Source organism: Triplophysa rosa, linkage group LG24, assembly GCF_024868665.1.
Source record: "Triplophysa rosa linkage group LG24, Trosa_1v2, whole genome shotgun sequence".
NCBI classification, from domain to species: domain Eukaryota; kingdom Metazoa; phylum Chordata; class Actinopteri; order Cypriniformes; family Nemacheilidae; genus Triplophysa; species Triplophysa rosa.
Genome location: NC_079913.1, coordinates 8,975,346 through 8,987,190, shown reverse-complemented (window position 1 = coordinate 8,987,190; position 11,845 = coordinate 8,975,346). Strand labels below are relative to the sequence as shown.

At 38.8% G+C, this 11,845-nt stretch overlaps 1 protein-coding gene across 4 annotated transcripts; it reads right to left on the bottom strand.

Moving 5' to 3' along the window:
• Nucleotides 1-79: 79 nt before the first annotated feature.
• Nucleotides 80-11,741, bottom strand: impdh1b (IMP (inosine 5'-monophosphate) dehydrogenase 1b). Of its 4 annotated transcripts, none has more exons than XM_057324277.1 (16): nt 11,512-11,741; nt 8,644-8,742; nt 8,496-8,570; nt 5,491-5,539; nt 4,232-4,333; nt 4,068-4,142; nt 3,761-3,967; nt 3,521-3,608; nt 3,146-3,345; nt 2,845-2,935; nt 2,671-2,766; nt 2,330-2,473; nt 1,983-2,127; nt 1,713-1,856; nt 1,551-1,634; nt 80-1,447 (listed from the first exon to the last, which is right to left on the bottom strand). In XM_057324277.1, exons 1-16 carry the CDS (start codon nt 11,712-11,714, stop codon nt 1,426-1,428), a joined length of 1,824 nt encoding a protein of 607 aa, XP_057180260.1. In that variant the 5' UTR covers nt 11,715-11,741; the 3' UTR covers nt 80-1,425. The 4 variants fall into 4 exon arrangements, with proteins under 4 accessions (XP_057180260.1, XP_057180262.1, XP_057180261.1 ...); XM_057324279.1 differs by lacking the exon at nt 11,512-11,741 and adding an exon at nt 10,096-10,343; XM_057324278.1 differs by lacking the exon at nt 8,496-8,570 and having other exon boundaries at nt 11,512-11,729.
• Between the last annotated feature and the right edge of the window lie 104 nt (nt 11,742-11,845).

The following is an 11,845-nucleotide window of genomic DNA, read 5'->3' as shown; positions in this document are numbered from 1 at the left end:
AAATAAAATATATACCAAAAATGCTGACAAGTGTAATGTACACAAATCCTGATTCATACAGCAAACAGATCACTGTATAACAGATTTATTAAGTTTCTTTATTTCCAACAATATTGAACAGGATCAGCAACATCGGTCGAGTAAACAGCGGTAAACAAACTTGGCTTTTGAGTTCAACGGAACAGCAAACAAGCAACATCCAGTAGACAAACGGATGCAGACCATGTCTTGCTGTGTAAATGATTGTGTCAACAAATTCCGAGGTACAGAGTGCATGATTTCTACACAAGAAACTGCATTGGGAACAGAATAAAAAGCAATTTATAGTACTGTTGTTAAAAAACTAAATTCACATGGATGACATGCTTCCTTTGGCAGTATCCTTAATTTATGACACAAAGGCATTTCACTGGTTCTCCCAACACACAAAGCCGTGGGACATTTTGGTGACTATAAGAAGACCGACCAGGAACTCAAAGCATTTATTTGGCTTTGGTAAAAGATTCGATATAGTCAAAAGATAAACAAAAAAACAAAATGCGCTTGGCAGTAATGTAAATAGTATAAACGTCGTCATGTTACAGCTTAAAAAACACGACAGCATGCACATTAAAACTCTTTACACCTTTTCATCAGAGCTTCAATTGCATTTATAATTCTTTGTTACAATTCCAGTCAAGACTGCATTAAAAAGTCTGCCTCAATTGACTTGATCACAAAACCTTCAAATATAAGTTCCAGCTTTTGGTCAAAAATATCAGGACAACAATGAGACTCTTAGAGCAATTGTGTGTATTTACAGATATAAGATTTGATATATTTGTGTTCGTTATGAATCGTACCCACAGATACAGGACACGTATGGTGGACATAGCAGAAGAACGCTAAGATAAACAGACTTGTCCCACACATTTCACCATCATAAATACAACCATTTTAAGTACCTCTGTTCTCTTCCTTCTAAAATAAAAATATATCATATAGCATCTTCAGTAGTTACAAATGGAGTACAGAAAAGATTGCCTCAAGTATAATTTGAGTACTTGGTCTCATGGCAGTCGTCAGTTTGCAAATAGAAAGAGATTGACTTAGATGCTGCAATGATGTGAAACATTCGACACGGCCGCAGCATCATTTCGGGAAGTAAAAAGGCTTTCAAGAACACTTGCTCCAAATGCCTTCTTGCTTTTGCTGGTCTGCTAGTAAATAGGCAGCTTTTTGGCAACCCTGATACTCTACTGAGTGCAACTGGTATTGTATGGGAGACTGGATTTGTTTGAGGTCCTGCTCTCAAACTATTAATACTTCTCTTCTCCATTTCCCACTGTTGTGAAGATTGGAAAAAGGGTGATGGGGTTACGTTTGTTGGTATAAGATTTGTCAGGTGTTTGGTCACTACTTCTCATCCACGCTCCACCGCTTCCATTAGTAAAGACGTTTCTCGTAACTATAAAGACAAAGGAGAAAATCATCAAAAGTATTAAAATTCATCAACAATAGGTAGTGTTAAAGTAATATAAGTTGAGTACTGACGGCCCCTGGTGACTTACGAGTGAAGTCCATGCACGCCTCCTTCAACCTGAGCAGACATTGTCCTCTTCTCAAACTTCAGCTCTCCGGAATACATCATGGAGCTAAAGAGTGTACACATAGTATGACGATTTTCCAAAAACAAATCGGAACAAACAATTAAACAAATGTATTGAACTCACCGAAGAACCGAGAGACTTTTTGCGCCGATGTCCTGGCATCCGTGCTGAATCCCAGCGATGAGGTACGGGATAAACTTATGGATGGAGCCTTTGTCCTGCACCGAACCGGACACACCCTGAGCCACCTTTACCGTGTCCCCCTCACTGCCAAACAGCCAATCAGCACACAGAAAACACAGTCAGGTCTAATGCTTTAAAATTCTAGTAAATGTATGTAAAGAACAGCTGTGAAGTTACTCTTTTACATCTATGGTTCATAAACGCACACACCTAAAGTAACGTTTCTGACTGCTGGTATTCTTCTCCATGGCATCCAGAGATCCCATTCCTCTGTATTTCTTCAACCTCACCCCATCAGAGAAGAAATACTCTCCTGGAGCTTCTGTGGTGGCAGCCAGCAGAGAACCCATCATAACTGCAGACAATACATACTCGAAGTCACGCTGGATTCGTTTCAGTAAATAAAACTAAACTCAAAATATTTTAGTTATGCTTGATTTATACAAATCAGGGCTTTGGTTTACTTACTGGGATCTTTTAAGACGCTATTCTACATTGTAAAGCTCCTTGAAACGATTGTGAAATTGTAAATGAATCAACAAAACTAATTTGTAAACCTGTAGATGCTCCCAGGGAAAGGGCCTTCACCACGTGACCGACCGTCTGGATGCCTCCATCTGCGATGACTGGCACACCAAATCTGCGAGCGTATTCTGCTACTTTATACACAGAGGTGCCTTGAGGCCGGCCACAAGCCATGACTACAGAAAACAGAAATACATATCTTTCATTGCAGTTTCACCATTAATGTTCTTGGAATTACTGCACAAGTATAAACAGGCTTTATGATTGGCTAGCATGTGAAATGAGGTCAAATAAAGGACTTCATGATTACTTAAATGAAAATGAAGTTAAATTAAATGCTTGTGGGAAATAAATGAAAGAAAGCAATGCCAACCTTCCTGCGTAATGCAGATCGAACCACACCCCATTCCCACTCTCAATGCGTCCACACCTGCGTCGATCAGGTTTTTGGTCTGAGCAGCTGTAACCACTTCACAGAGAGAATAACTGTTTAGAATGAATAAGATATAAAGGATCCATAACGATAGCATTTCAATTTGACATTTACCGTTTCCACCCACAACCTGCAGCTCTGGGTACTTCTGCTTGATGTAATGGATGATATTTATCTGGTATACCGAGTTGCCTTGTGATGAATCCTGTTGACAAACAAACACCTATTATCTCAATATCACAACTATGAAGACAACTTGTATGCAGTCCAAATGTGTATACGTATATGCAGCTATGAACATTCTCTCCATCACAAAATTTTCACCGTCATAAAATTTGAAGTTATTTTGTATGTTAAAATACTTCCTGCTTACTATGAAATTATTTTCTGAAAAGATTTTTTTCCCGTGACCTACCAGGACCACTACATCCACCCCGGCCTGCATTAGCAGATCCAGTCGGTATTTGTCATCTTCACGGGTTCCGATGGCGGCACCGCACAGCAGCTGTTTGCGCGAGTCTTTGGAGGCCAGCGGGTAGTCCCTGTTCTTCTTCAGATCCGTGCGGGCGATTATAGCCACCAGCTCGTCTTTGTCATTCACAATTGGCAGTTTACCTGTTCAAGAAAAGACGTACGGTCTGTCAATATCAAACAGCTTTTTGTGGGAACTAAAGGGATCTGTTTAAGTATAATTAAAGCAATTCAATATTAATAGTGTAAAAAAATTTAATCACACTGAAATAACCATGATGACACATGAAGTATCTAGCGTGGCTGGATGTGATCTCACCTTTTTTGCTGCGCTGCAGGATGTCGTTGGCTTCTTTCAGTGTGACACCAGCTGGAGCGACTACCAGATCCTCCCTTTTAGTCATGGCCTAGAAAAACAATTAGAGAAATTAGAAAAAATGAATTCACTGGATTGATGCAGTTACTGAATTACCAACCAAATCACTGAAGTCTTTACGAAACTTAAAATAGTATTATATTTCAAAACATTTTTTTAAGATGACACAAAAACAGAAATCACCTCTTCCAGAAGTTTGTTATTATCCTTCTCGGACAGGAAGTCGATGTCTCGTGACGTGACGATGCCGACCAATTTGCTGCCCATCTTGCCAGTCTCAGTTATGGGAATTCCTGAGAACCCGTGTCTGACTTTTGCTTCAAGCACGTCGCCAACAGTATGACGTGGGGTAAGCACCACTGGGTCGGTGATGAAACCCTGCTCGAACCTCTGCACACATACACAGACATCTTATTAGCACGAGATCTTAAGACTTTCATACACAAAGATGGCATCAACTACAAATTTATGAAGATAGCTGTAGTCTTACCTTGACCTTGCGCACCTCGTTGGCTTGAAACTCTGGGGTGCAGTTATGATGAATAATTCCAATCCCTCCCATGAGCTAGATTAGACAGTCAGAGACATTTACAAGAATGATTGACAGATGTTTTGACCCATCAGATTAAAGTGGAAGTGGTGGAGAATACTTACTGCCATGGCGATGGCCATTGCGGATTCGGTGACGGTATCCATGGGAGAGGAGATAAGCGGGGTCTTTAATGTGATCTTTTTGGTCAATGCTGAAGTCAAGTCCTTAAAATACAAAAATGAATCATTTTTTAATATTCAGTTTCATGTTTAGCCACAAGGGGCAGAAGTGCACCGAATATCAACATGAAAACTGACACATGGAGCATCTGATAAAAACTTTGATTTAGATGCTCTGGACCAAAACACAAGAAGGACTGAAGGTCAACTTTGAACTGTAAGTCAAAGATAATTGTATATAATAAGTATCTGTTAAAGAGCATGTGATCTAAACACTAGTAGGATAAGGACGGGGAGATACAAGACAATGTGACCATCAAGGCTGTGACCTTGTCTTATACGCCAGAGCTGAGAATTATTCCTCGTACGCAGATAAGCTCACAAACATTCACCTAACAACCGTCATGTCACACTACCACAAGCCAAATTCCCAAAATACGCTCTCGCATTCACACAGGTGGGGGAAGAGCGGTCCCGTGAGAGAACACACACCATAGTGGGAAATTTCCCAAACTCACAGTTCAGTCAAAGCTGGTTTTATAACTGGTTTTCAAAGCGACAGACACAAAGGGCATTTAAGTGGTTATTACACCACCAAACCCTCCAATACAGAGTTTCAGTTTCAATCTTAGTCGTACTAGCAATATTATTACATTTTTGAGTTATAGTTTCATTTATTTTATCTGTATGGTGCTACAGTGTGCCCAAGGCAATAAAAATAAAACAAACAGACAATAGTGTGAAATGTGCACATTTTAATGTGTGTGGGTGGAGTATTAGATGAAAATTATAACTATTTAAAAGGTGCAGCTGGTTTATGAAAAACACAAATGTTCATGTTGCTGAATTACGGCTGAATTAAGTGATACAAAAAGAAGCAAAGACGTTCCGAAAAGTAAAGTAAAATACTATAACATAAGCTTTCACATAGGTACTATTATATTAAATAGATGTTGATTTTCATTTCAAGATGTGCTAAATTTTGTATATGTTGAGAATGAAAACAATGAGAACTGGAGAGAACAGACACACATAACTGCCTCTTTTCTAAATCTCAAAGGTCTGGGCCCAAGAACCAGACATTTAGCTCAAAATAGTGAGAAGAGAAAATGCAGACGGGTTGTTGAAACGTACACTGTCATTATGAAAACAAATAGAGTGAGTGAATGAACGTGTGGATGAGGGCCAGCGAGAACACTCACCACTTCCTCTGAGGTGAAGTCAATGAAGCCGGGCAGGATCAGAAAATCACTGTAAGAGACACACAGAGAACAGATGACAGTCAATTATCTTGTTTTGTCTTACAGCAAAAAACAAGTGTCATGACAAAGGCCACCTGTAGTGAATTACAGTCAAATTAATTAAATAAAATATACTTACAAGGCAAAACAACAAATAACAGTCCATTTTAAAGGAATATAAACCTTTACATAAATCCTTTTTCATATGCATTTTGATGCTATTTGTGAGTATTATTGTGAAACAGTAGACATGTTTATCATCATTATAATAATGCCATACTAAAAATGATCTTTATTATAATTTTGACAGATCTCAACAGATTCAAGGTATTCAAGTTTTGATTTGCAATTTAAGATTTGCAAAGTTATTCAAAAGACTTTAGGCTACGGATTTTATTTTTCAATGGAGTGTCTCGACAAATGCAGTCAAGCATAATAAACTCTATTCATGGCACCATAAAACAATAAATCAAGTGTGGTTTTTTTGAGGCAAAAACATTGGAAAAGGAATGAGGCGATGCTAAAGAATGAGAGTGAGAGTGAGAGAGAGAGAGAGAGAGAGAGAGAGAGAGAGAGAGAGGAATCTCCTCATACAGACAAAACGTTGCTGTTTTTGTTTGGCAGATAAGTGCCATGACACAGCTGGGAGACAGAAAATGAGAAAGAAAAGTCAGGGCAATGAAAAACACGCTGATAGTTGTCTATCCTCCGTTTGCGGTGAGGCGTCTAAACAAGGAGACTGTGTCTGCTGAAACAGGGCGGGGCTCTTCTGCACCCACATGCAGCTGTCACACAAACCTAACATCCACAACACGGTGTGGGAACACCAAGAAAAGCCTGAATATCTGTTCCTGAGTTCCGTTAGTTCCTTCTAAATGAGGCCATGGTGAGAAAAACACTAAATGTGACATGACAGACTGATCTACAGAAGCCCACCAACCACGCAGATGTCATACACGGTGCCAATGATCACTACAGACAAACTGCATTTGCCACTTGCTGTAATAAGATTTGATCTCCAGTATTTCATAATCTGACAATACATTAATTCCGAGTATAATATCTCATAATAGTTCGTTCTCAGAAAGGGACATTTCACTGAATAATTCACCACACAGCTCCTTTTTTTTTTATGCAAATAACATTATTAAAAAGCCATTCTGCCTCGCTCTGCTTGTGGGTACATTCAATCATTCGTTCATTGGGGAAAAACACGCCTTTTAGCGGAGATAGATTCAACAAATATTCACAGTTTCATCAAAATATATGCATGATTAAAAAAGCATAGCTAGTGTAAAAGCTGTTTGGATTTGCATAGATTTTTAAGTGCTGTATTTTCTCTTGCTTTGATCTGGCTTCATAAACTTGCAAATGCAACTCCATTACATTTATGTAAGAATCGTTTAATAAATGATGATGTAATGTAATACATGACCTTTTAAATAAAGGAGAAAAATGCTGTAAGGAAATCTAATGTTATCATACATTTGTGAACGCTTTTAAGCAATTACTCTAGTCTATAAACGTATTTAATAATGCAGTGGTGTTTTATATATCTCATCCGTTTCAGAAACATTAGAAGTCCCCGTCATTTGATCATTTATTAAAAACCTAATAGATTACATTTAAAAACGTTTGTCAGCATAGTTTTGCTGTCTGTTTAAACTATATATTTTTTGTAGTCTTAATATAAATGTTTCACTGACAAAAGATAAATATACCTTTATAAGCGTTGATTATACAGTATTATATCATTATATAATTTTTAAGGTGCATAAGACTCAGCGAATCAAGTTTCAGAGTCAGCTAATGATGTAATAAAACCTGAAACTGAAAGTATGCTTTCATTTTCTGTAAAGCAGCTTTAATGTGTTTTAAAAGCGTTCGGCTATACAAATAAATGTGAACTGAATTGAGGGATTTGCTTATGGATAATTCCCACTACTGTATTCCTGTGATAAAATAACATCTCATTCTAAAAAGGAAGCAATACGATAGTACAGCCGATTGTCATCTACCCAAAAAGAGTAAGAAAACAACTTAAAACCAGCATATAAGCCTCATTTGCTTTAGCGTGTTAAATGAATTGATTTAACACGACATACAAGCATGCTTTCTATACCTTTGGACCCGTGTACAGAAGCGCTCACATGATGCCAGCATGAGGACAGTCATGCGGTCCACACCACATCTCTTTCATTAAAGATCATACAGTAGACATTCAACCTTGCAAGCTTTGCTAATAAGACAACACTGTTAGTGATTTACAACATCCTGACGTCACTAAGGTGACAGAATCAATTCTTCAGGCCAGTGACTGATGTTGTTATGTAAACCTGTATGTTCATAACATTAAACAAAGTTGACAGATCATTCAAGTTGAACTATGAAGTTCAAAAGCACCCAGGAGTGATTTGTTAGAAGAAAAAACAAACCAGCCTTAAGGTCATTGTATAACAATCCTCCAAATAAACAAACACAGATTGAATTATAAACATGTTAGAAGTTGTTAAAACAATAAAGCATTGTAACAAGTCCCTTATCTATTGTTTTTCGAAGCTGCTAAGACGTAGACAAATAAATACATCCAGATAGATTCAAACCAACTTTCTGCCAATTCTGTGGATTAAATGCAGAATGCTGACCCAAGCTTGGCGTTGTTAGTTTGTCAATCAAGTTTGTTCTGTTCTGAATTTAAGAACTTGGCATGTATTGCAATTAAGATAATCTTGGAAGAACTTCATGTTCAAAAGGATAAAGAGATCAGGTTCAAACGTATCATACAAATACTCATGCAGGACTGCATGCTGCTGCTCCAAGGCAGATTGGGGGAATTTGTACTGTTTGTGGGGGAAAAGATTTATCACAGCTACTGTTTGGCCGAAATGATGTGCTTCCTTTATTGATCTCACAAGGAGACTGAGGTTATAATGTGACGTAATTATGTGAAGTACCATATTACTCACTTGTAAGTCATACCGTCCCCCATAGAGCAAAGCTCTTCAGCCGTGAGCCCGTCTCGGGCAGACTTCTGTCCTGATCTGTAATGTGGATGCCCGTTACATACGCACGGAGTATCACTGCAAGGAAAGGAGCCCAATGAAAGGTACTTACTTGTAGGTGAGACCATCTCCGACAGAAAAAAGCTGCTGGGCAGACAAGCCATCGTCTGGGATATAGCCCGTACCTCCACTTATAAGATAGTCTGCCATGCTGGAGTGAGAAATACACAAACACAAGCCTGTAAATAACCAACAGCTGACTTCACTGACAGTCTGGCCTTTTACTTTGATTCTAAAGTCCAACTATCTCTGTATATTTAAACTGCAATGCTATACAGAGTCTGCAATTCAGCAGCTCCCAACGCTGTTCCTAGAGGCACACCAGTACACATTTTGGACGTCGCCAAGAAAACATATCAGCTCATTAGCAGAGACCTTCAAGACCTGAATTCGGGTACATATTTAAAATATGAAGTGATATTGAACATGTGCAGTGGTGCTGCTGTAACATGGCTAGCTTACTGTATTGAGTCCTTTCTAACAATGTCAGATTTTTAAAGGTAAATCTTAAAATGGCACTCAAAATGCTGCCATTTAAACAAAACATAGCAGTTATGTTACTTATACTTACATTCTTTGCTTTGCTTTCTCCCCAATCTAGATTTAACTAACTTTTCTACCATTACACAACCATGAATATTTAAACAATATTCTTTTGCTGCTTTGCAAGAAGTCCTATTTACTTCTACAAATCTATTTTATTCACATGCATTTTCTCTTTAAACCATGTGTGCTTTGGACAAAAACGTGTGCAACACAACGTTTAGGTTTAGTGATAGAAATAACAAACACGGATTTAGACTAATTTACAGCCAAATTACAGCCTGTATAAATTCTGAAGCCACAATAAAATAAAGATAACGTTAACTCCGTGACCTTCTAAAATGATTCTGTCTTCACACGTCACATAAAAATAGAAGAGCAGATGTTGCATACTAAGGCGAGCGTGGAAAGATCTCCAACACTGTATTTCTATACTGTACGGCTTCGTGCGGTAATACACACACTACTGGCCCGGTGACCTACATTTGCTAAATCAAATGTAAGGCAGGGAAGCCCGGTACCTACATATCGCATTTAAAGTAGAGGTTTTGTGTTAATAAACCACCTAACCTTAGCAATACAACATGACCATATCATGTGTTTTTGACACGGGACAAAACGGAAATGCCGTTATAACATTATGCATTATAAACAGTGTTTATAACAATACATTTCATGAAACAATGCGTTCGTCACAGCAAGCTACAAAGTCTAGACTACCACTAATTTGTCCATGCACATAATGAAAGTTATTCTTTCACTGAGGTAAATGTTATGAAAACGATGACCATAATCGCCACGCAGTAAAAAAAAATGGTTGCTCTCTTTACTACACACACACACACGCACGCACACACACGCACGCACGCGTCAACACCTGCATGAAATCCACGTTTTCCCACGTTAGAGCTCCTGATGCTACAAAAAAACACTTTCAAACTAAACAATGAAAAACTCAAACCTGTTTCTTTTAAGACGAGCACGCGGATGAGCTGGTGCGCGTCAGAATGGAAGCACACAATCTACGTTAGACCTGAAACACCGCAAGTGGTCTGAAATCGGTTTAATTTACGCCCCTAATCGTACTTTCCTTGCTGGCTTCCTATACTTGAAAATATCTCTTTTGTATTGGGGTCTTGTGATGAGTGTGGGTTTATGTAGAGAACGAGGCAGACACAGGGAGTCCGCGTCATATCCTCACTGCTCTACATCCACGTGGTGACGGCATGGTTAACTCTTTCCTTCCTTACACACGCGTATGAGTTAATAACTCTCACACTTTGGTAGGTACACTGTACTAATATTGGGTATTTGCCTTTAAAACAGCCCCAGTCCTTGTTAGTATAGGCCTTACCTCCTGGAATGGACTTTTGCTTTGTAACATTCATGCTGAAAATAACAATACAACACAATGGTTTCTATTATATCACTATGAACCACCATCTGTTTATCATTAAAACCCACTACAAAATTATTTTCTGTAATGTGTTTAAGGGTTTATTCCTGTAGGTGCTTATGTGGGTGTTTTCCATCTGCCAGATAACATCCAACCAATTTACAAATTGGTTTTGCATTCCAGTGATAAACATGAGCAGCTGACCATAACACACCCAACAACTTTGAATACAATGTGCGTTAGGGTTATTCCTACAATAAATCACACCTCAAATTAGGATTTTCTCTTTAAAAATCCCTATTAATATCCAACATTCCTGCTGTTCCAAGGCATAATCAGCAATAGTGCCGATTCATTAAAGAAGCTATCCCATGATTCCCTGGGGGTCTTCAACCAGCATGCGGCTTTGTGAAATTTATTACATGTGAAACGTGTGTTCAAAATGCAAGAGAGAGAACAACCGGGTCTCCATTAGCAACAGTAATCTAAACCTCTGACTTTCGTTTTTTTCTCTAACACTATTTCACCAGAGACAAAAACGGTCACATAGCGGTTCTGTGTACCTTTCCATAAGTGGGTCATTGGACATGTGGGTCAGAATATCCTCCCGTACCAGCGGCTATTTTAGACAACAATTTTGACCCATTTGGACTTTGCCAGGACTCCACAGTGTGTCCTGCGTAGCTGAAGGAGACGACCTGATCTTCTGTTCCCAGAATAGTTCTGTGCTCTTTTAAAAGCCAACTTTTGTTGACCCGGAATCTATTTTTAAGACATTTAATTATCCAAGCTTGCTTCAACCCTTAATCTTGGTGATTCTAAAGATTAGAGATTCGAATGACTCTTACTTTTAATTACTGTATAAGGACTGATCTACATCTAAGTTACATGTGTTGAGAAAGAAATGCAAGCATGAAAGGAAATGACAGGGGGGACTTAACTTTGACCAGGTTTTATGTGACATTGTGTCCTGTCACTCACCTGTTTGGAAAACCTGCTTGTAAGCGTGTCACGTTGTAGCGCTGGGCTGCAGACTGCTGTCCACGCACATGAGACACCCCTGGGAAAGCATTGGAGCAAGATTCGCTGTTGTCCGACATCTCATGGTTCACCTGTGCTTGGAAATGGTCCGGTATTTCTTCCATATCTGCCCAGTTTGTGGATAAATCCTGCGAAGAACTCATGTCCAAAACAAACAGCCTTCTGACCAATCGAAGCCCGACTCGTGCGTCAGTGCAAATGCAAATGATCGTGTTTGAATCCTATTCAAAGTAGCACGATCATACATCCAAGATTGAGACTCTAGAACCAAAAA